At 40.6% G+C, this 25,559-nt stretch overlaps 1 protein-coding gene across 1 annotated transcript in view; it reads right to left on the bottom strand.

The window, feature by feature from the left end:
* Positions 1-25,559, bottom strand: part of LOC125456794 (short transient receptor potential channel 3) — a 155,659-nt gene that overhangs the window by 28,784 nt on the left and 101,316 nt on the right. The window contains exons 5-6 of the mRNA XM_048541503.2: positions 17,026-17,242; positions 16,693-16,926 (exon numbers count right to left, since the gene is read on the bottom strand). Coding sequence (XP_048397460.1) covers positions 16,693-16,926; positions 17,026-17,242 — 451 coding nt within the window. The remainder of the gene's footprint in view (positions 1-16,692; positions 16,927-17,025; positions 17,243-25,559) is intronic.

Genomic DNA, 25,559 nt, shown 5'->3' with positions numbered 1-25,559 from the left:
CTATTTTCCTGTGGCTGCAAAGTACACTTGCACTTTCCAGTCCCAAGATCAATTGCTGAAGGTGGTAATCAAAGGTTATTTACTCCATCTTATAAAAGCAGCTATTTCCAATGTGTGTTTAGAACACAAAATGAATTGGGAACAGAGTATTGCAACATTAACATTGTGTGATGCAATATTTTCTCTATAATAGATTCCCATAATTCATACTCACCACTTGTTATTTCTCCATTCATGACTGTGAATACGTGTCAGATATTCGCCAATTCAATTTATTTTATCTAGATTTTATATCTTCAACGGCATATGAAGTTTATTTTAGAAACTTACTGTTGTTTCCTAATTGTGAAGCAAACAGATGACATACAGATTGATTGATTGATGTCTGAATTGTTTAACCCAAAACTGACAAACAGGTAATTGGAAAAATGAAGCAGGGAGCTTTGAGAGGGCCCATAATATAAATAGCCCCATTGTGTAACTGTCAAAAAATACTCAGGTCATGCAGGTATTTTCAATGCTTTACATCTTGAAGAAAATGAAAGACTTGCATTTATACAGCACTGTTCTAGACATCAGATTGTCTAAAGCACCTGACAGTAAATGAGATACTTTTAAGGATTTCTCATAATTGTGATGAACAAAATGCAGCAGTCAAATCAAGCTTCCACTTACAGCAATAATGAGGGGAAATTGTTTGTAGTGATTGTGATGAGGTCAGACAGGTGGACTTTATAGAATATGAGTTCCCTGATTGGGGCTGTTAACCATTATAGTTGGAAATCCTTGGTTGCGGAAAAAAAGGGATATTTCTGAGGCCCTCCTGTGGAAAGTAGCATTATCAGGACAGATGCAATGAGAGGGAGAAACTGAGAGAAGGGAATAGAATCCTTACAGGAAACAGTGTGTCAGGATATATAGTTGAGGTAACTGTGGAAGTTGTAGTAGATATTGATGGTCAGCCTATCCCCAGAAATGGAAACAGAATCATTGAGGAAGGGCAGAAAGGAGTCAGAGATGGATCAGGTGAAGGTGAGAGTGGGGTGGAAATTGGAAGTGAAATTGATTATTTTTTCCAGTTCAGAATGAAAGAGGGAAGTAGCACCAATGATGTCATCAATGTACCAGAGGCAAAGTGTGGGAGGGGCCTGATTAAGATTGGAACAAAGAATGTTCCATGTACCCATGTACAAAAAGACAGGAATAACTGTGGCACATGAGGTACCCATGGCCACAGTTCTGAACTTAAGAAAGCGAGAGAAATTAGAGGTTGTTCAAAGTGAAGGCGAACAGAGGAGCATGATGGTGGGTGGAGACAGTTCAAACTTTCATTCCAGGAAGAAGTGGAGGGCCCTGAGATTATCCTGACTGGGGATGGATGTGTAAAGGGATTGAATGTCCATAGCGAAGAGGAGGCAGCTGCTGCCTGTGAACTGGAAATTTTGAAACTGATGTAAAGTGTCAGAAGAATTGCAGTGTAAGTAGGGAGAGACTTGACAAGGGGAGAACAAATAGAGGTGGTGGAGCAGCACTGTTAATAAGAAGTGAAAGGAGGGTAGTTGTGACAGATGGTCTATCTTTGATGATATGGAGTCCATTTGGATGGAGGTGAAAAGCAGCAAGGGAAAGAAAACAGTGGTAGGAGTAGTGTACAGGCCCCCAAAGAGTAGCCACTCAGTGGGAAAGATTCTATATCAGCAAATAATAGGAGCGTGTAAAAAGAATAGAGCAATAATTATGACTGAGTTTAATCTTCATGTATCACAAGAGATACTAAATGGGGAGATCTGATCCATAATGGAAAGTTTTATATATCTATTACATAAAGGATACCAAAAAAAATGGGGGAACAAGAGAAGCATGGACTTTGTAGCTGCTCCTGAGTTGCAGGCTTTTCTTGTGGATTTTTTATGGTTATTATATATCAGAAGCAGAACATTATTATTTTAAATCATTTTTTGGAACTTTTATGATCCAAAAGAAAATAAGCAAAACAAAAATGCAAAGAAGAGATTCTTATTCACATGAACTTTGTGGGAGAGGCCTCCATGTCTTTGTTGAGCGTCAATCTGGTGAGGGATATATTTTTCTGTTTGAAACTTTTACAATTCTAAAAGATGTGAAAATCATGACGGCATAGATAATGGAAGCTGGAAGCTGGCAACTACTTCTATACTCATCTTGTCTGGTCTGGGGGGAGTTTGGATTTGTGGTATCGACATGAAGAATTTATATATATATATATGTATATATTTATATTAAAACATCTTTGTGCCATTAAAACAACAAAAGGAGCTTCAGTGGAATTATTAACAAACACAATTTTCACCAAGCCCACACACTTAATGCATGGCTGGAAAGATGGTTCAGGACTGAGGTCTTTAAATTTGTGGGACACTGGGGAGACTTGAGGCAGGTGTGGGGGTGTGGTGGAGAAATGGCTTGGGTAAAACCATGCATGATGTACCTGAACAAAGCTGAGAACGAATTCCTTGCAGGACATATTGCTTATGCTACTGGGAAGGCTATGAAGTAATATAGCAGAGCTTTATTTACCAAGGGAAAATGGTAAAGAAAAAGGGGCAGCATGGTGGCTCAGTGGTTAGCACTACTGCCTCACACCGTCAGGGTTTGGGGTTCAATTCCAGCCTTAGCCAACTGTCTGCGTGGAGTTTGCACATTCTCCCTGTGTCTGAGTGGGTGCTCCAGTTTCCTCCCACAGTCCAAAGATGTACAGGCTAGGTGGATTGGCCATGCTAAATTGCCCATAGTGTTCAAGGATGTATAGATTAGGTGGGTTATAAGGCGATGGGACTGAGCGGGATGCTGCAAAATTCGATCTGGACTTGTGGAGCTGAAGGGCTTGTTTCCACATGGAGGGATTCTATGATTCTACGACCAGGATTTACAAAATGCTTAAAGATGTAAATGGTACTAGCATGGACAACAGTAAGTCAGTAGGTGAAATTAGAGTAAGGAAGGGAAAAAATGAAGTCTATATCAAGTCTACTGGGCATGTTTGGGAATGTATGGAGAATAGTAAATAAGACACGGGCAGCTGCAGGCACAGATTGCCAAGTGGAATTTTGATGTTGCGATGATAAAAGAAAAGTAAGATCCAGGAAGCACACGACTATGTGTTAAATATTCCTGGGTACAGAAATTGAGAAAAGATAGAACAGGAAGGAAATGAAGAGGATGGTACTAGTTAAGGAGAGCACCACAATGCTGGAGAAACAGCTTGTTTTAGAGGATCCAAATACAGAGTCAATTTGGCTAGAATTAAGGGACAAAAAGGGGATAAGCTTTTGTGGGAATGCTATGAAAATGCCTTTGGGAATGTAAGTACACATGTTAAAGGGTTTACCACAAATTACATGCTGGGATATTTACCCATAGTGTCCATAACTTCTCCCTACACATACACCCACAACAACTGTCCATGATTCTTTCATACCTTCATTCACCTACCACAGCCCTCATCACCACTCACCCAGTACCTACTAATGGAACTACAATATACTACCTATGATAAGAGATAATGGGAACTGCAGATGCTGGAGATTCCAAGATAATAAAATGTGAGGCTGGATGAACACAGCAGGCCAAGCAGCATCTCAGGTGCTCCTGAGATGCTGCTTGGCCTGCTGTGTTCATCCAGCCTCACATTTTACTACCTATGATAATATTGGGAAGTTTTTCAGACACTCATGAAAATGCCAAAATTAGCAAACAGCCACTCAAAAGCCTCCTCAAAAACCTGCTTCTTTTAGGGCCCCTTAAAATTATTGATAAAACACTGCCATTTCAAACTGTCCTTGAAAAACAATAATCCTTTCAAGTGGTCATAACAATGTAAAAGTAAACAAAGTTATACAAAAGCCTCTTCAAAACAATAAATTACATTGCTCATATTATGTCTGATTTATTCTCAGTCCTACTGTATACTGTACTGTTTCAAGGCCAGTACTGCCATTTAACAATCAGTCAAATGGCAATGACACTGCACCTGCAATTCAGAGGAACAGCTCTGGTGACATGGGTTCAAATCCAACCACTATTGCAGGTAGAATTTAAATTCAATTAATTAGTCTTAGCTACAGTAACCATGAAACTATTGATAATTGTTGCAAAAACCCATCCAGTTCACGAATATTCTTTCAGGAAGTAAACTGCCATCTTTACCTGCTCAGGCCTACTGATGCACAGTAGTGTGATTGACTTTTAATTGCTCTCTGGATTGACTGAATAAACCATTCAGTTTGAGACTAATTAGACGGAAACAACAAATGCTAGCCTTGCTAGCAATGCCCACATCCCATGAAGGTATTAAAAATACCTTCTCAGTATGAACTTAGCATACCATTAAAAATCCAGTTACACCTCATTTAGAAGGTGAAAATTTCAAGGATTTTTGCTGCAAGAATAAGAACATAAGACTTGTTCTGTTCAAAGATCAGTTCCTGTTGATTGCATTCTGGGTAGGTGAGAGTGGTAGCATCTCTTGAGTGTACTCTCGAGAGAAGCATAAAATAATTTACAATTGTTTCAGAGGTTTCATGTTTAACTACACTTATGTAGACTCCAAAAGCTGCTCTCACTTTCATCTGAATAATAATGGCAAATACTAACAATTTCACCATCATTAATGTTTTGATAACTCAGGAATAGATAGGAACCAAAGACAATGACTTTAATCTTCTTGATGCATAGTTAGAGGGAATTTCTGCTCATTCAGTACTGGAAGCAGCCCAATAATAGTGTGGAAGTGGTGTTGGTGGTGGGGTAGGTATTGGCAAGATAGACTTGAAAACACCTTGCTTTTACTGTTATGTTGCTGAGAGGCAGCATTTAGACCTGAAGACTACTTAGGAAAGATCCTTATCATTACCATAAATAAGGGTGATGGAGTGGGAAGAGAAGCCATTGAAAGTGATACTCTGGCTAAAATTAGGCAGTTAAACATGGTACCATGTGAGTGCAGCCTCACTCATCCAGACAGTGGACAGTCAACTGTCTTACAGACTGCAAATTCAGTAAAAAGAGATAGTTTATCTTTGTCACTATCATAGAATATTGCATTGACATAATAATATCATGTTATAATCATAATTAGGACATCTTCAATTTCAATTGAGTTAAAAATAAAAACAGTATTTGGAACCAGTTTGAAAAATAGTTAAATTCTTATGATATGCCTTAATTAAGTCCAGTCATCTGATTGCTTTCCTGTTGGTGTTTATATGATCTTTCTTAATCTTTATTTCAACAAATCAATATGTTGACATGTTTCCTTGAGCCAAAGAAATGATAAACCTTGGCCAAGCCTTTTAATTACAGATTACAAAATTACCCATCATTTATCACCTGCTGTAAAGTTAGAATGTATTCAAATTTAATATTTAAATTTTATTCCTGAGCAATCTTTATATCCATCCCAGGAAAATGAAAGTGATGGGGCGCTTATCTGTACCCTCACATAAACTGCAACATCTACTGGAAATGAAGATTAATGAGGTAAATGATGATATGAGAGATGTTTATTTTTTCAATGACTTAGGAACTTCAAACTGACCCACACCTTCATTTTTGAATCTGAGCGCTGTATAATGCCTTTCCTCCATAATTGATCCCAATGCGTTTTCAACAATAGATGTTAGGCTAATCAGCCTATAGTTATCCATTTCTTGCTTCCCTCCCTTTTTGAACAGGCAAGTCACAAAAGCAGTTTTTGAAACCTCTGCTACTTCTCCCAAATCAAAGGATTTTTGGAAAATTACAATCAATGCATCCAACGAAGTTCCAGAGGAAATGATAGATTCAAGTGTAGTTACCATATTTAAAAGACATCCAGACAGGCAGGTGAAAAGGAAAGGTTTAGAGGGATATAGGCCAACTGCAGAGAAGTGGGACTAGCTTAGTTTGGGAAACTTGGCTGCATGGATGAATTAGACCAAAGGGTCTGGTTCTGTGCTGTATGACTCTATGATTCTATAACATTATTACTGTAGCTGCCTCTTTTAGGATCTTAGGATGCAAACCATCAGGGCCAAGGTACTTACCTGCCTTTAGCCCCATTAGTTTGTCTAATATTACTTCTCTAGAGATGGTGATGGTATTTAATTCCTGCTCCATATTCTTTATCATTAATGGAATGTTCAGAGTATCTTCAACGGTAAAGCCTGTTGAGAAAATTATCCACTGGACAAAGTAGCCTAATGCATCTGAATACATTCATAATGTTGGTCAATTAATGATCACCTAACTTCTAAGAACAAAACCGTATTATAAATCAGTACATTCAAAATAAACTTAAGTTACCACACAACATCTAAGTATGATGTGTAATATGGGCAACAACAATATTAGTTGTCATAAAGTTCCCAACTTCGGAATGGGCTTTTTCTTATTGTTTAAATCCTCTCTGACCTGTTTTGTTTCGTATAAGCTTCAGAAATTCCCCAGCTAGCTAAAACTCTCACACTAAATTAAATGCAAAATCAAGGTGGGCAGGGATAGGGAAGTCCTGATGTCAGTTTGCCTCATATATTGGCTCTCTAACCTGCAGAAGTTAAAACTGAGGCTGGCACGAAAGATCTAGTATGGTAGCTCAGTGGTTAGCACGGCTGCCTCACAGTGCCAGGGACCTGGGTTTAATTTCAGCCTTGGGCGACTGTCTGCTTGGAGTTTGCACATTATCCCTTCGCACGAGTTTCTTCTGAGTGCTGTGGTTTCCTCCCATAGTCTAAGGATGTGCAGGTTAGGTAGATTGGCCATGCTAAATTTCCTGTTGTGTCTAGGGATCTGTAGGTTAGGTGGACTGACCATGGGGTTAATAGAGTTACAGCAACAGGAGTGGGGCGATGGGATGGTGTTTGGACAGTTGGTGTGGAATTTTTGGGCCAAATGGCCTGTTTTCACATTGTAGGGATTCTAATAAATTTCATATTTCCAGTCCCTTCTGCCTCAAATTTTGTCCACCCTATGTGGGTTTGCCCTTTAGCCAAGTCTCCTCCCACTCTGGGATAAATAGGATAATAGGAATAAAAAGCAGAATGCTGGAAATCTGAAACAAAAACATAATGGGATGGAAATGCTCGACAGATATGGCAGCATGTATGAAGAAAGGAATGGATTTAATATTTTAGTTTGATGACCTTCCATCATCTCAAGGGATGTATTGCTTTAAGGGGTATCAATTTATTTAAGGCTTTCATCTATTTTTTGGGAAGTTCTGAATTTTGCCTTCCCAAATTCTGGATGTGTTTTCTGTTCTTCATTCAACAGAATATTTACAATCTTTTTTTCGGCTTCTTTTCAGATCTTTATTGTAATTTCTGACAGTCATCTTGCTACAATTAGATTGGTTTTGTGCTTTTTTGAACTAAAGTAACTTCTTGATCTCGCTGTTACTCTTAACCCATGTACAATTGCAGTAATTCTGGTCATTAAATTTAATAGACCAGCTGCAAACTCATGCCCTGACATTTATAATGCTCCTGGGAGTAAACGAGCGAACCTGATTCACTGATTTGATGGGGCTTTTCCTTTGGTTGGTGAGTACAGCAAATATTTTCTTAATTGACATGTTTTCTTTATTTTGCATTATTGAATGGAAACGTTAAAAAATTCACATTTGAGCAGACTTATCACAATTTGAAGTGTGAGCAAGCAATTGCTTGGGGAAATAAAGCAGATTATTTTAGTGAAGTCTACAATATTTCACATTTCAATATTGCACTTTGGCTCTTGTGCAGAATATTATTGTATTCATTGATGTTTCTGGGTGTCAGTGATACCCACAAAATAACAATGATCATGTCAAAAACTCTGTATGATGTTAATATAGAAGGCAGTCAAAAGGCAAAGTATGATGAATCTCACTCCTTTAAAACAATCTTGCAGGCAAATATCCTTGGACCTTCTATTCCACTGTTTAATGATAATTCAGAAGAAATCCTGCACCTGATTTTCTTCAAAATAACAGCAATATTAATTTCGTATGTGTACACGGTACAAAAATTTCAGGAAGGGCTGATGCATGGTCAAAATCAAATATTGATAAGTTACACTGTTATGTACAAACATGCATACATATGGATTTGCAGGAGGAGTAGGCTATTAAGATCCAATTTGCTGTTTTCTTCCATTAGCTTAGAGTCATGGAGATCTACAGGACAAAAACAGACCCTTCAGTCCGAATCATCCCTGTCGTCCAGATATCCTACGTAAGTCTAGTCCCATTTGCCAGCATTTGGCCCATATCCCTCCAATTCCTATTCATATACCAAACCAGATGCCTTTTAAATGTTGTACCAGCCTCAACCACTTCCTCTGACATCTTAGGTCCCTGTTATATCTTTCTCCTCTTGACTTAAACCTATGCCCTCCAGTTTTGGACTCCCCCAACCTGGGGAAAAGATCTTGCCTATTTACCCTATCCATGTCCCTCCCTCACGATTTTACTCCCTCCTTTACCATCTCCTCATGATTTTATAAATCTCTGTAAGGTCACCCCTCAGCCTCAGATGTTCAGCCTCAGAAAATAGCCCCATCCTATACAGCCTCCCCCTCTCGCTCAAACCTTCAATCCTGGCAATATCCTCATAAATCTTTTCTGAACCCTTTCTAGTTTCACAATATCCTTCCTGTAGGAGGGTGACCAGAATTGCACACAATACTCCAAAAGTGTGTGAATCAGTGTCCTGTACATCTACAACATGACACCTCAACGTCTACACTTAATGCACTGACCATTAAAGGCAACCACACCAAATTTCTTTTTCACTATCCTATCTGCTTGTGACTCCACTTTCAAGGAACTATGAACCTGCACTCCAAGGTCAACTTCTTGAGCAACACTCCCAAGGACCTTATCATTAATTGTGTAAATCCTGTCCTGATTTGCCTATCCATAATGCAACACCTCACATTTATCTAAACTAAACTCCATCTGCCACTCCTCAGCCCATTGACCCATCTGATCAAGATCCCATTGTATCTGACGTAACCATTTTGCTCCACCAAACCTCCAATTTTAGTGTCATCTGCAAACTTACGAACCATACTCCTACGTTCACATCCAAATCATTTACATAAATGACAAAAAGCAGAGATTTTATAATATAACAGAGATTTATAAAATCATGAGGAGGGGGTAAAGGAGGGAATAAAATCATGAGGGAGGGACATGGATAGGGTAAATAGGCAAGGTCTTTTCCCCAGGGTGGGGGAGTCCAAAAGCAGTGGAGCCAGGACCAATGCTTGTGGCACACCACTGGTTGAAAAGCAACCTTCCACCACCGCCCTCTCTCTTCCAACTTCGAGCCAGATCTGTGTCCAAATAGCTAGTTGTCCCTCTATTCCATGAGATCTACCCTTGCTAACCAGCCGACCCTGAGGAAACTTGTCGAATGCCTTACTGAAGCCCATATAGATCACATCCACCTCTCTACCTCATCAATCCTCTTTCGCTATATCTTCAAAAAACTCAGTCAAGTTAGTGAGACACAATTTCCCATGCACAAAGTTATGCTGACCATTCCTAATCAGTCTTTGCCTTTTCAAATACATGCAAATCCTATCTCTCAGGATTCTCTACAACAACTCGCCCATCACTGATGTCAGGCTCACTGGTCTATAGTTCTCGGGAATTTCCTTACCACATTTCTTAAATAATGACACAACGTTAGCTAACCTCCAGGTTTTCAGCACCTTACCTGTGACTATCAATGATACAAGTATCTCAGCTAAGGGCCCAGCAATCTCTTCTCTCATTTCCCACAGAGTTCTATGGTACACCTGATCAGGTCCTGGGGATTTATCCATCTTTATGTGTTTTAAGATGGTCAGCACCTCCTCCTCTGTAATACAGACATTTTTGTCACTATTTATTTCCCCATGGTTCTCTATCTTCCATATCTTTCTAGACAGTAAACACTGATGCAAAATAGTCATTTAGTATCTCCCCCATCTCGGGCAGTTCCACACATAGGTAACCTTGCTGATCTTTAAGGCGTCCTATTCTTTCTGTAGTTGTCCTTTTGACCTTAACACATTTGTAGAATCCCTTTGGATTCTCCTTTATGCCATTTGCCAAAGTTATCTCATGCCCCTTTTTACCCTCCTGATTTCCCTCCTAAGTGTACTCCTACTGCCTTTATACTCTTTTAGGGGTTCACTCAATCACCGCTATCTATACCTGAGATACGTTTCCTTCTTTTTCTTGACCAAAGCCTGAATGTCTCTAATCATCCAGCATTACCTATCCCTATCAGACTTGCCCTTCATCTTAACAGGAACATACTGTCTCTGGACTCTCGTTATGTCAGTTTTGAAGGGTTCACAATTCTTAGTATCCCTTTACCTGTGAACATCTTCCCCCAAATAATTTTTTAAAGTTCTTGCCTAAAACAGTCAAAATTGGCCTTCCTTCAATGTATTTTTTAGATATTTAATTTTTAGATCTGGTCTATCCTTTTCTATCACTATTTTAAAACTAATAGAATTATGGTCACTGGCCCCAAATTGGTCCGCCCTGACACTCAGTCACCAGTCCTGTCTTATTTCCTAAAAGTAGGTCAAGTTTTGCATTTTCTCTACGTTCACATATTGAATCAGAAAATTTTCTTGTGCAACTTAACAAATTCCTCTCCATCCAAGCCCTTAACACTATGACAGTCCTTGTCTGTGTTCGGAAAATTAAAATTCTCTACCATAACCAACCTATTATTCTCACAGATAAGTAATACCTCCTTACAAATTTGTTTCTTAATTTCCTGCTGTCTACTGGGGAGTCTGTAGTACAATCCCAATAAGATGATCATCCTTTTCTTATTTCTCAGTTCCACCCAAATAACTTACCTTGACATATTTGCAGGAATATCCTCCCTAAGTACAGCAGTAAACGTTATCTCGAATCAAAAATGCCACTGCCTCTCCTCTCTTGCTCTTCTTTCTATCGTTCCTAAAGTATCTATGCCCTGGAACATTAAGCTGCCAGTCCTGTTCATTTCTGAGTCATGTCTCTGTAATTGCTATGATATCCCAGTCCCATGTTCCAACCATGCCCTGAGTTCATCTGCCTTACCTGTTAAACCTCTTGCATTGAAATAAATGCAGTTTAATTTATCAGTCCTACCTCATTCTCTGCTTTGCTCCTGCCTGCCCTGACTGTTTGACTTACTCCTTTCCCCAACTGTATGAATCTCAGACTGCTCTCTTTCCACATTATCACCCTGGGTGTCACCCCCTGCCCCCTCCCTGCCTACCATTCCTACTAGTTTAAATCCACCTGAGCAGTTCCAGTAAATCTCCCCACCAGTACATTAGTCCCCTTCCAATTCAGGTGCAAACTGTTGTTCTTATACAGGTTACTTCTACCCCAGAAGACATTCCAATGATCCAAAAATGTGAATCCTTTTCCCCTGCACCAGCTCCTCAGCCATGCATTCATAGAACATAGAACATAGAACAATACAGCGCAGAACAGGCCCTTCGGCCCTTGATGTTGTGCCGATTGTGAACTAATCTAAGTACATCTCCCTACACTATTCCATCATCAGCCATATGCTTATCCAAGGACTGTTTAAATGCCCCTAATGTGACTGAGTTAACTATATTGTGAGGCAGGGCGTTCGATGCCCTTATCACTCTCTGAGTAAAGAACCTGCCTCTGACATCTGTCTTAAACCTATCACCCCTCAATTTGTAGCTGACGTCATCATCCTTGGAAAAAGACTCTCACTGTCCACCCTGCCTAATCCTCTGATCATCTTGTATGTCTCTATTAAATCCCCTCTTAGCCTTCTTCTCTGCAATGAGAACAGACCCAAGTCCCTCAACCTTTCTTCATAAGGCCTTCGCTCCAGACCAGGGCCTGGTAAATCTCCTCTGCACCTTTTCCAATGCTTCCACATCCTTCCTGTAATGGGGCGACCAGAACTGCACGCAGTATTCCAAGTGAGGCTGCACTAGCATTTTTTACAGTTGCAGCATGACATCACGGTTCCGGAACTCAATCTCTCTACCAATAAAACCTAACACACCGTATGCCTTCGTAACAGCCCTATCAACCTGGGTGGCAACTTTCAGGGATCTATGTACATGGACACCAAGATCCCTCTGCACATCCACACGACCAAGAATCTTTCCAGTGACCCAGTATTCTGCCTCCCTATTATTCTTCCCAAAGTGAATCACCTCACATTTATCCGCATTGAACTCCATTTGCCACCTTTCAGCGCAATTCTGCAGTTTATCCAAGTCTCCCTGCAACCTGCAACATTCTTCCATACTGTCCACCACTCCACCGACTTTAGTGTCATCTGCAAACTTACTAACCCATCCACCTATGCTTGTGTCCAAGTCATTTATAAAAATGACAAACCGCAGTGGTCCCAAAACAGATCCTTGTCGCACACACTAGTAACCAAACTCCAGGCTGAATATTTTCCATCAACCACCACTTGTTGCCTCTTATAGAAAGTCAGTTTCTAATCCAAACTGCTAAATCTCCATCAATCCCATGCCTCTGTATTTCTCCAATAGCCTACCATGTGGAATCTTATCAAAGGCTTTACTGAAGTCCATGTATACCATGTCAACTGCCCTACGTTCATCCACATGCTTGGTCACCTTCTCAAAAAACTCAATGAGGTTTGTGAGACACGACCTGCCCTTGATAAATCCATGTTAGCTATCTCCAATCAAATTGTTGATTGCTAGATGATTCTAAATCATATCTCTTATAATCCTTTTCAAAACTTTTCCTACAACAGACGTAAGGCTCACTGGTCTATAATTACCTGAGTCATCTCTACTAACCTTTTTGAACACAGGCACAACATTTGCAATCCTCCAGTCCTCTGGTACTAAACCTGTAGACAATGAGGACTCAAAGATCAAGGCCAAAGGCTCCACCACCTCCTCCCTAGCTTCCCAGAGAATCTGTGGAAAAATCCCATCTGACCCATGGTATTTAACTGTCATCTGCTCTGTCTTCCTATTCCTATCCTCACTAGTTTATGGGCACCGGAAGTAATCCAGACATTACTACTCTTAAGGACCTCCTTTTTAAATTCCCACTTAATTTGCTCTATTCTCTCCTCAGATCTCATCCTTATCACTTCCTATATCATTAATTCCATTGTATACAGCAACCTCTTGCTGGTGCCTCTTGCCTTTGAGAATATCCTGCACTCTCTCTGAAATATCCTTGATCTTGGCATCAGGGAGGCAACACATCATTCTGATGTCTCACTGTTGGCTGCAGAACTGTCTATCTGTGCCTCTGACTAGACAGTTCCCTATTACAATTGATTGCTTGGAGCCTGGCACTCCTCTCATTACATTAGAGAAAGCCTCAGTACCAGAAACCTGGTTGTCAGTGTTACATTCCCCTGAATGTCCATCATCCCCTACATTTTTCAAAATAGCATACTTGTTTGAGATGGGGATAGCCACAGAAAACTCCTGTACTATGTGTATCCCTCTCACACCTTTCCTAGAGGTCACCCATCCACCCATCTATTTCTTCAGTTTATCTCCCTTCCTACAACTGCCATCCATCACACCCACTAGCTCCTGTAAATTCCTTGTTGTCTCTAACTGCCATTCCAACCGGTCCATGCAATCTGATAGGATTCACAACCGAACACACTTCCTGCACACACACTCCGTAATCTCCCACATCCAACAGGAAGAGCACATCACTCTACTAAAGGCCAACTTTGCACCTTAACAATCTACTGACCCAGAAAATAGCACAGTCTTACTGCTCTAAAAACTCTGCTCCAAACTAACTTAGTCCCTATGTTTCATACTTTTAAAGTTTAATCAAGAGACAGATCTCAATAAAAACGTATAATCAAAAAGAATCCACACTGCTCACTATTGTAGATTTACAAAAAATAAACCAGCCATTTAGCTGTTCCCGTGCTGTGATCTCCCCACAGAGGTTTCTCTAAGGTCAGCTGTGAATTTTGCTGCTTGTTTCTGTTTCTTAGACAAGCTCCAATGTCCAGAGGTACTTGGAATCAAACAGCAGAGGTACTGGCTGTGAAAATTCACTGCTGGGTCAGACAGCAATATAGGCTTCTTTCTCCAATGATTCATTTCCTATTAATGGTCACAGCCTTTGTCTTCCTTTGTCTTTTTCAGGGGCTGTTGTTTTGATCTGTTTTTCCCATACTTCAAAAATTATCCAACAGTTTATAAAACAATAATCAGTGTTCCTAGAATTCCAGGAAATCGGCTTCAACACTGAAAATACCTCAAAAAATGAGCAGCTCTTAAAGCCACAATCTTTTCCCATCTTCCATCTTGGATTACCAGTTTCATGAATCTCACTGTTTCCCTAACAATTGAAATGTATTGAATGCCATTGTGCTATGAGAACTCTGGCCTCTTAAGTCAGAAGGTTATGGGTTCAAAATTCACTCCAGGACTTCAGCTGAGGAAAAAATAAGGCTGTCAACCTAGTGCAAGACTGAAGGAATGTTTAATTGTCAGAAATGTTGTGTTTCAGCTGAGACATTAAGCTGAAGCATTGTTTGTCTTTTCAGTAGGTCAATGACCCATCATATTGGATGAGAATTATTCCCTGATGTCCAGGTCAGTAATTATTCCTCAGTCAATGTCACAAAAAACCCCAAATTTCTAATCATTAACACATTGCTGTTTATGGGAGTTTGTTGTGAGCAGACTGGCTGCTACAATTTCTTTTTTACAAGTGCCTAAACTTCAAAAGTACTAAATTGGCTGTAAAGCACTTGGAGACATCTGGTGGCTGTGAAAGACACTATATGAATACAAATGTCTCATTTAAATGCAAACTAATCATGCCAAAGAAAAATAACCTTTGTCCGTTCCAGTCTAGGTACATGTTCGCTGACTTAGTAGGCATTAATTAGCGCTAAATATTGGACCAGATTTTCTTATGAGTTGCAATCCTATGGAAATCACCACCTGCCCTTCTTTTTCAGCCTCAGAAATGCTGAGGCCTAATTCCATTCTGTTAGTTTTTTTCTAGCATCGAACTGTCAGAGGAAGGCAAACTATGCTTTGTTTCACAGCGATCAGCTTCTGCATTCTGAAATTTAAAGGTGCTGATAGCCACTTTGGCAACTGCTGTCAAGCTACATGACATCAGGGTGCTGCGAGTGTTGAGTGCCAGATGGGTAGAGGAGTGTCAGGTAAGTAGGGTACCAAGCTTTGCAGGGAGTAGAATGGCAAGTGTTGGGATGTCAAGTGATCAGGGACATGGTTCTAGATAGGGTGCCAAATGGGTCGGGTGCCAGTGGAGAGGGTGTAAGGTACCAGTGTGCGAGTGGCAAAGATACAGGTAAGTGTTAAAGGTAGGTCACGTTGGGCTGAAAAAATCAGATCCAGGGAGGAAGAGAGGGTAGGCGTCTGGTTGGGATGTTCGGGTCCAGCAAATGGTCGGGGGTGAGGGGGTCAGGTCTGCTGAAGCCAACGGGTAGAGTTGGGTCTGGTGCAACAGGCAGAGGGGCCAGCGACAGGTACATTGGATCAGGTTGTGTTCGATAGTCATAGTGGGGGTGGGGCAGGGAACTGACTCTGGTGGAGGTAGTGTAAATGTTCAAGGGTTGGGTTGGCTCTGGCAAGGGAGGGGTTTCTGTTCTGGGCTGGGGCAGCGGTGTTGGATTTGGGGCTTTGGTTCCCATGATTAAGGGAGATGTTTTCCGGTTCTGTGAGAGATGTTGGTCTTTGGCAGGGGAGGGTTGGGCATGTGTTTGGTCCCTGGCCAAGCCTAGGGTCCCTGAGTCGGAGGGTGGAACAGGTTGTCCACACCTACGCAATGGGGTAGGAGTGCAATGTTGGATCATGGGGGTTTGGAGTATTGCATCCTCGTAGTTGTCAGTTCAGGGTTTGGTAGATATAAGGGATCTGGGGGTAAGGTAATTGTGAAGTTTCTTTACTAATTTACTCAGGAATTAGTTGGTTTCTTTTCTGAGTAACTATTTTACTTCATTTAATCATCTGAAGTCTCTGATTTTTATGGAAGCTTTTGGATAGTTCCAGAGGTGCAACTTGAATGCCTAGTGAAAATTCCAATTCCCCAGGCAATTCCTTTGGAGTGTACAATGATATGGATTCTGCAGGACAGAAATAATAACAGGGTCTTAAAGTCACTTCTGCTGTAAGACCTGGTGAAATATTAAAGCATATGGTTGGGGTTTGATTCAAACTACTGTTAAAGTACCTGAAGTGCCAGGGTGGCACAGTGGCACAGTGGGTAGCACTGCTGCCTCTCAGCACCAGGGACCCGGGTTCCATTCCAGCCTTGGGTGACTGACTGTGTGGAGTTTGCATGTTCTCCGGGCGTCTGTGTGGGTTTCCTCCAGGTGCTGTGGTTTCTTCCCACAGTCCAGAGATGTGCAGGCTAGGTGGATTGGCCATGCCAAATTGCCCAAGTGTTCAGGGATGTGTAGGTTAGAGGTGAATGGATTTGTGTGGGTGCTCTGAGGACCAGTGTGGACTTGTTGGGCAGAGGCATTCTATGATAACTACACCAAGTTAGTGGTGCATTCAATTAATGTCCCTATACCATTTCATACAACTAACATTGTTAATTCAGAGGTTTCATATTACTAGCTTACTTTAATATGACTACACAGATTTAAAAAAAGATACAGGTTTATGAATTTTATTTGTACAATATTACCTTACCGTAAGTGTAATATTCAACTTCCGGTGGAAGACTTACAAGCGAAAGATCATTCTCCTCAACATGTTCATCTACATACTGCTGTGCTTTAGAAGCTTCCAGAAATGCCAGAAATCTTGCTGTAAATGCAGCAATAAAAATTGATAACATTCCAAAATCTAAAAGATTCCACATTTGGAAAATGTATTCCCGTGGTCCTTCTGTCCAGATTTCTTTACACTCAGTCCACATCATTCCTACAAAAGAATTTTTTTAAACATTAAAGTACACAGAGTTTCTTTAAAAGAAAGTGAGAATTAGTTCTATAATCATAGCTCAGATATAACACTACTTACCCAGTATCCACACCATAATTAGCATTTCTGTCCAAGTAAACATAGTAGTTTTCATTCTGAAGACTTGTTTAGGGTAATCGGTAACAGTGACATTGGGTAAGGTTTTGATGCCTTCAAATCTATCAGAGGCATTAAATACCAGTAAACACAGAAAGATGATGAAGGATGCCGCATGCATCACAAACTTCATGAAGGGACTTCTTAGCATCTTCCCCAACTAGAAGGAAAAATTAAGGTAAGTATCTATCCTGTAGATGTAAATGGATCATCAGTCATTTCATCTCATGGATACTTGGTTTCCACTTTAACCACATGATGTAAACTTTTTTTGCTGTTGAACTTCACACTAGTGGAGCTATACACAATCCATATTTTTTTTTCAATTCCTGCTTCATTTTTTGCCCTTCTGATGGTGTTGAAGCACCTGGGGCATAGCTCCATCGTTTGAGACACCCTGTACTAACAGAAGAGGCTAAGGATGAGATTGTGGGTTGAGACGAAAGGGTCAATGTGAGTATTGAATAACTGCCCTTGGTTTCAATCTCGAGGAGTCAAGGATTAAACCTTTTTTTTTCCTATCCCTAACTCAAATTGCAGTGTGGTCAGTGCTAACATCTTAATGTTGTCCTGAAATTCACTAACTCAGCATACTCTGGAAGCTGAAGCTGGGACTTTTCTGATCTGTGTAACATTAGATACCAAATTTAAGAGCGCATTAATTTTGGAAGACTTCAGTCTTTATAATACGGAAGAAGAGTATCCACCTGCCTTTTTCAAACTGTTAAACATGTCTTAGAAGGAACAAATTGCCCTTTCTATAAAAAACAATTCAAAGGTGCCATGATCTTTGGATTTCAGCAGCAGTAATATGTCATTAAAAAGGGTTGAGAATTCAATTTTTTCCAGTCTGTGCCTTTTGCAACAAAATTTTGTTTGATTAAAACATTGTATTTTAAAACTAACATCTACAATATAATTAACATAATTTATAAATTGTTCTGAATGCATTCAATATTGTTTGCAGGGCATATGCCTTCCTAAAAGAAAAATTATATTAGGGACCTACATTTTGTTTCATGACCAAAATACCAGAACTGTTCAAATAAAAGTTCATATTGCCATGACAATACTGAATGTAACAGCTTGATAACTTGGTGAGACCAGTCTTTTGATGAAAAGCAATAAGGGAGGATAACGTACTCGGGAATACAGCATGCCTGAGCTATGAATGGATTTGAAGTCAGAATATAAACCAGTGTGTTGATTCATTTTTGTTAAAATACATAACATGGAATTGACAGTTCAATCTTACACCTCCTGAGCAGAACAGTTTTAATCAGCTGATCCTTCTTAATATATCTTAATTTCCAATCACAGTGCTTTATCGATGAAACAATTATTTCTGATTCAATAGTTTAGATTAAGGTCAGGTGGTGAAGGAGGTGAAGGCTGAGATTGTGGGTTGAGACAAAAGGGTCAAAGAAAGCAGAGAGGCTTGGGGACCGCTTTGCAGAACACCTCCGCTCAGTCCGCAACAAACAACTGCACCTCCCAGTCGCAAACCATTTCCACTCCCCCTCCCATTCTCTAGATGACATGTCCATCATGGGCCTCCTGCAGTGCCACAATGATGCCACCCGAAGGTTGCAGGAACAGCAACTCATATTCCGTCTGGGAACCCTGCAGCCATATGGTATCAATGTGGACTTCACCAGTTTCAAAATCTCTCCTTCTCCTACTGCATCCCTAAACCAGCCCAGTTCGTCCCCTCCCCCCACTGCACCACACAACCAGCCCAGCTCTTCCTCCCCACCCACTGCATCCCAAAACCAGTCCAACCTGTCTCTGCCTCCCTAACCGGTTCTTCCTCTCACCCATCCCTTCCTCCCACCCCAAGCCGCACCCCCAGCCACCTACTAACCTCATCCCACCTCCCTGACCTGTCCGTCTTCCCTGAACTGACCTATCCCCTCCCTACCTCCCCACCTACACTCTCTCCACCTATCTTCTTTACTCTCCATCTTCGGTCCGCCTCCCCCTCTCTCCCTATTTATTCCAGTTCCCTCCCCCCATCCCCCTCTCTGATGAAGGGTCTAGGCCCGAAACGTCAGCTTTTGTGCTCCTGAGATGCTGCTTGGCCTGCTGTGTTCATCCAGCCTCACATTTTATTATCTTGGAATTCTCCAGCATCTGCAGTTCCCATTATCAGTGAATAACTGCCCTTGGTTTCAATCTCCAGGAGTCAAGGATTAAAGAGAAAATCTAAGTCTACACCCATAAATATTTTTTACAGTATAAAAAAGCCACCTGTGGTAAATTGTTTATCTTCTGGAACATTCCATGTTGTCTTTGCAAACAGCATTACAGCACAATGTTAGTACAACCTGGAACATTTCAGTAATTTTCAAATTATGATAATTAAGTAACATAAAGCAGCTTTCCTTAATTAGAGGTACATATTAAGATTGTACTTTTCACCACAATCTTCACTAGATACAATTTCAGCACAGTTTTTAATGTTGTGATGTTTTTTACTCAGCGACATAATGAAGATATTTTTGATTTATCATTACATTGCTTTGTGAGTGGCAGAATATAAAGCATTTCTGTACTAACATTATCAGTAGACAATTCTTATTGCCAGTTTGAAATCATTTTAACATATGATAACCTGTGAATAGGTCTGATCCTTAGACATCTTTTTGGCATCTGTATTTTCTACTGTGTGTAAAAGTAAAACTCATTTGTTTGATACTAAAAGCAAATCAACATCAAAATGGGCAGCAAACTCTGTTTCTCGTGTAAGTAATTTGCTGGTATTAAAAGCTTTGAATTCCCTCTGGCTACGCTCTGTCAGTGGAATGAATGACTGAAATTGCAACTTTCCACTGTTTCTTCTTTTCATCCCCGACTCACTTCTCAGGTCAAGGGAATTTAAATATTTCTGGACAAATGCTCAGGCTATGGGCACCCACTTCAGGCGGTAACAATGAGGGAGTTCATTGGAATGTGTTGCTTCTCACAGATTGATATAAAATGGAGTAGAGTGAGTATCATATACTCTCCAACCAGTTTTACAGGCAGATCAGCACAACAGGTGCCAAAAAGGCAAATTTTAAATTATTTTTGCAAAGTTAGGAGGTACAAGATACAGTCTTCTCATTCCCATCATAAGCAAGTGACTATGTTCTGCTAGTTGGCCATCATAAAAGTGGTCATCTTTGCCGCCGAGCTACATTGGTAAAATAGAGGTAAAATTTAACTTCAGCAATGCAGGCAGCAGCAGACTGGCTGACATTTTATACATGCTGATTGATTTATCTTTCCAATATAAAAAGGAACAAATGGGTATCAAAAAATAATGCATGTGGTGAGCTCCAATGTTCAAATTTACCCCTTGATACCTAACAAGCCAGTGTGCCATACTAACTACGCTGCACAAGTAATCAGCTAACATTCATTTTACAGTTTAAAATTTATTCCCTGGAAAACAGTCAGTACAACTGATGTTCTGTTTCCCTAAATGGTCCATGTATTTTTTTAAAATTTGAATTATAGCCTAACCCTCTAGAACCATTGTAATTATCAAATTGATATATAAGATTATGATTAATATTGACAGTTCTTTCTTTATAATACAATAAGTAAGTGTAGGTGGTATGGTCACTGGATAATGGATTGAGTGAGTGGCTGAGCCTGACTCCTAATAAGCTAAATTGTCATCAGGACAAATATAAAAAATGATTTAGTATCACTATTTACATTTGTTCAAAAACTCTTCCAGGAGCACCCACCAAGTGATGTTACTAGTCCTAATTATTTAAAGAAATCTGATAAAAATAGATGGTATAACAAAGATTATCGGAATTATACAAAGATTATTAGGCGAACTCATGGTTTTCAAAATCAGTATGCATTTTACAAAAAAGAAAAGTGAGGGTTGTTCAAGTGATTTATGATTAGAGCGATGCAGTGGTTAATGCACCGGGCAGCATGGTGGCTCAGTGGTCAGCACTGCTGCCTCACAGCACCAGGGACCCAGATTTGATTCCACATTTGAGCAACTGTCTGTGTGGAGTTAGCATATTCTCCCCATGTTTGCATGGGTCTCCTCCGGGTGTTCTAATTTCCTCCCACAGTCCAGTAGGTTAGGTGGATTGGCCATGCTGAATTGCCCATTGTGTCTAGGGATGTACAAGCTAGGTGGATTAGCCAAAGGAAATGCAAGGGTCAGGGTAGGGGATGGGTCTGGGTCAGGTGTTCTTTTGAAGGTTGGTGTGGACTCGATGGGCAGAATGGCCTGTTTCCACACTAAGGGATTCTATGATTCTATGTTATTGGACAAATATTCCAGAATTTTGAAATTTTAATTGTTAGACTATGAGTTCAATTATCATCAGTTTTAGAATTTCAATTAATTTAAAAAAATAGAAAATATGGAAAGAGAAACAGTTCAAATTTGCATAAAGAATCATGAAGAATTCTCGTTTTCTTTAGATTTCCAACATCTTCAGTTTTTCTTTTTATTCAATCAACTTTACTTTCACCGCTCATCCATACATTCAAAATTGGGGCAGCACAGTGGCTCAGTGGTTAGCACTGCTCCCTTACAGCGCTAGGTACTCAGGTTTGACAACAATCTTGGGTGACTGTCTGTGTGGAGTTTTCATGTCCTACCCGTGTCTGTGTAGGTTTCTGCTGGGTGCTTCAATTTCTTCTGACAGCCCAGAGATGTGCAGGTTAGGTGGATTGGCCATGCTAAATTGCCCTGTAGTGTACAGGAATATGCAGGCTAGGTGGATTAGCCATAGGAAATATAAGGTTAAAGATATGGTGTGGGGACTGGGTGAGATGCTCTTCGGAGGGTCCGTGCAGACCAAATAGCCAAATGACCTCTTTCTGCACTGTAGGGATTCTACAACAATTCCTGCATAGCCTGGTGGCCTGTTCTACACCTCTTTCTGTGCTATTCAACTACCATATCCTCGGAGCTGTCCAAGAGTACCATCAGGGTGATATGATCTGTGTTGTCCTTATTAATTATGAAGAAACTTTTGGCAAATATCCAAAGCAAGAAAATTTCTTGAAAAACAGGTCTGCAAGCTGGAGAAAATTACTTTAGTAAAGAAAAGGAAATAATTCTCATCCATAATAACCAATGTTCCATTTTCCTGCTGACACAATGGCAGGAAAGCTATTTGCAGCACAATAATTTTATCTTAATTGGTGACTGCAGTTGAAACATGAAAATAATTTAAAAGCCACAACTATTGAGGGAGGTGATGATGTGATGGTAATGCCACTGGGCTAGTAATCAACAACCCCAAGCTCATGTTCTGAGGAAACAAAAACAGAAATTTTCTGAGGATGTAGCTTCCATTTCCCACCATGGCAGATGGTGATAAGTGAATGAAAAAAATCTGAATAAAAAGCCAGTCTAAAGCAATGGCAACCACTCTCAGTTGTTGTTAAAACTCATCTTGATCCTTTCGAAAGGAAATCTGACATCCTTACCCTAGTCTGGCTAAATGTGATGCCAGACCACAGTAATGTGGTTGGCTCTCAACAATTTGCGACAGACAGGCAATAAATTCTGGCCTAGCCAGTGATGCCCACAACCCAGAAATGAATAGAACAACTGCATGTGAACTCTGATGAAGGGTCTAGGCCCAAAATGTCAGCTTTTGCGCTCCTGAGATGCTGCTTGGCTGCTGTGTTCATCCAGCTTCACACTTTGATATCTTGCATGTGAAGTCTGACTGTTTACAAAATATTACATGAACTGCAAAATAATTCCCTTAAATTATAATATATTCTTTGACATGCATTGTGTTTCTCGCAATGTTTAATATACTGGCCGTACCATCCATCTCAATCACATCTCCTCTGGTGTCCAGCTCTGCATGACTGCATTTGGGAATGGGGCAATGGTGGTCCATTGCTTCATTGTAGAATACAACAAATGAAGGTCCAGCAAGCATCTCTTAATACTCTGCACTATTACCTTGAGTTTCACAGGAGTCTATCATAAACTTTAACTTCTACAAGATGCAAATATCAGTTGACCACTATCACATCTTCACGGACCTACAATTTTTCTTGTTTTAAAATATTAAATTTGGGATCTCTTCCTAATTTTCAGCTCTACCTATGATCATATTCCATTGATTAATTCTTCCCAGACTCTTCAGTTTTCTGACAGTGTTTTTGTGTAGGTCATTCTCTCGCTGTCACTCCCACCCTTAAATTCTTAAACCTTAGCCTGAATCTCTTTAACACCTTGAATAAAATTGCTGCAACTTTAAACACTCTTTCAAAGCTCACATTTTCAACAGAGCTCTCAGTCACCCATTTTTTCTTTCCTGTCATGGTTTGAATTATTCCATTAATGTTTCCATTCTAAAGCAAAGTTTATGTATTAATAGTGTTATATAAATCCAAGTAATTGCTGAGACCATAAGATCATAAGGCATAGGAGCAGAAATTAGGCTATTTGGCCCATTGGGTCTGCCCCGCCATTCAATCATGGCTAATAGGTTCCTTAACCCCATTCTCCCACTTTCTCTCCTTGATTCCCCTGATAATCAAGAACTTATCTACCTCAGTCTTAAATGTACTTAATGACCTGGCCTCCACAGCCTTCTGTGGCAGTGAATTTCATTGATTAATCACTCTCTGGCTGAGGAAGTTTCTCCTTATCTCCATTCTAAAAGGTTTTCCCTTTACTTTAAGGCTGTGTCCTCGGGTCCTAATCTCTCCCACTAATGGAAGCATCTTCCCTACATCCACTCTGTCCAGGCCATTCAGCATTCTGTAAGGTTCAATTAGGTACCCCCTCAAACTTCGAAACTCCAATGAGTATAGTCCCAGAGTCCCACGTTCCTCAAATGTTAAGCTTTCCATTCCTGGGACCATTCTCGTGAACCTCCCCTGAACCTGCTCCAGGGCCAGTATATCCTTCATGAGATATGGGGCCCAAAATTGCACGCAATACTCCTAATGTGGCCTGAACAGGGTCTTATAAAGCCTCAGGAGTACATCCTTGCTTCTATATTCAAGTCCTCTCAAAATAAATGGCAACATTGCATTTGCCTTCCTGACTACTGACTCAACCTGCAAGTTTACCTTGAAAGAATCCTGGACTAGAACTCCCAAGTCTCTTTGCACTTCAGACTTCTGAATTTTTTCCCCATTTAGAAAATAGTGCATGCTTTTATCCTTCTTACCAAAGTGCATGAATCACACTTTCCCACATTGTACTTCATCTGCCACTTCTTTGCCCACTCTCCTCACCTGTCCAAATCCTTCTAAAGCCTCCCCACCTCCTCAATACTACCTGTTGCCCCACCTATCTTTATATCATCTACAAACTTAACCAGAATGCCCACAGTTCCTTCATCTAGATCATTAATATATAAAGTGAAAAGTTGCGGTTCTAACACTGGCCGTTGCAGAACACAATTTCTCACCTGCTGCCATCCTGAGAAAGACATTTTTATCCCGACTCTCTGCTTCCTGCCAAACAGCCAATCTCCTATCCATGCTAGCACCTTGCCTGTAACACCATGGGCCCTTATCTTACTCAGCAGCCTCCTGTGCAGCACTTTGTCAAAGGCCTTCTTGAAGTCCAGATAGATAACATCCATTAGCTCTCCTTGGTCTACCCTGCTCATTACTTCCTCAAAGAATTCAAGCAGATTCGTCAGGCATAGCCTCCCCTTGATGAAACCATGTTGACTTTGCCCAACTCCACCAGAAACTTCCAAATATTCAGAAATCTCATCCTTTACAATGGACTCCAAAATCTTACACACAACTGAGGTTAGCTTAAGAGATAATGGGAACTGCAGATGCTGGAGATTCCAAGAAAATAAAATGTGAGGCTGGATGAACACAGCAGGCCAAGCAGCATCTCAGGAGCACAAAAGCTGACGTTTCGGGCCTAGACCCTTCATCAGAGGTTAATCAGCCTATAATTTTCCGTCTTTTGCCTTACTTGCTTTTCAAACAGTGGTGTCACATTAGCGACTTTCCAGCCTTCTGGGACCCTCCCTGACTCGAGCAATTCCTGAAAGATCACCACTAATGCTTCCACTATCTCTACAGCTATCGCCTTTAGAACTCTGGGGTGTAGTCCATCTGGTCGAGGTGATTTATCCACCTTCAGGCCAATCAGTTTTACGAGCACCTTTTCCTTGATGATGGCCATCATATTCAGTTCTGCCCCCTGACTCTCTTGAATTTTTGGGAGATTACTTGTGTCTTCCACCGTGAAGCCTGGCACAAAGTAATTATTCACTTCCTCAGCCATTTCCTTGTTCCCTACTACTATCTCGCCACCATCATTTTCCTGTGGTCCAATGTCCACTTTTGCCTCTCTTTTGCCCTTTGTATATCGAAAGAAACTCTTACATAGAACATAGAACATAGAACATAACAGCACAGTTCAGGCCCTTCGGTCCTCGATGTTGTGCCGACCTGTCATACCAATCTGAAGCCCATCTAACCGACACTATTCCATGTACGTCCATATG

This window comes from Stegostoma tigrinum, chromosome 1 (assembly GCF_030684315.1).
Source record: "Stegostoma tigrinum isolate sSteTig4 chromosome 1, sSteTig4.hap1, whole genome shotgun sequence".
Lineage (NCBI taxonomy): Eukaryota > Metazoa > Chordata > Chondrichthyes > Orectolobiformes > Stegostomatidae > Stegostoma > Stegostoma tigrinum.
Note: the sequence above shows the minus strand (reverse complement) of the source record. Positions and strands in the feature narration are given on the sequence as shown.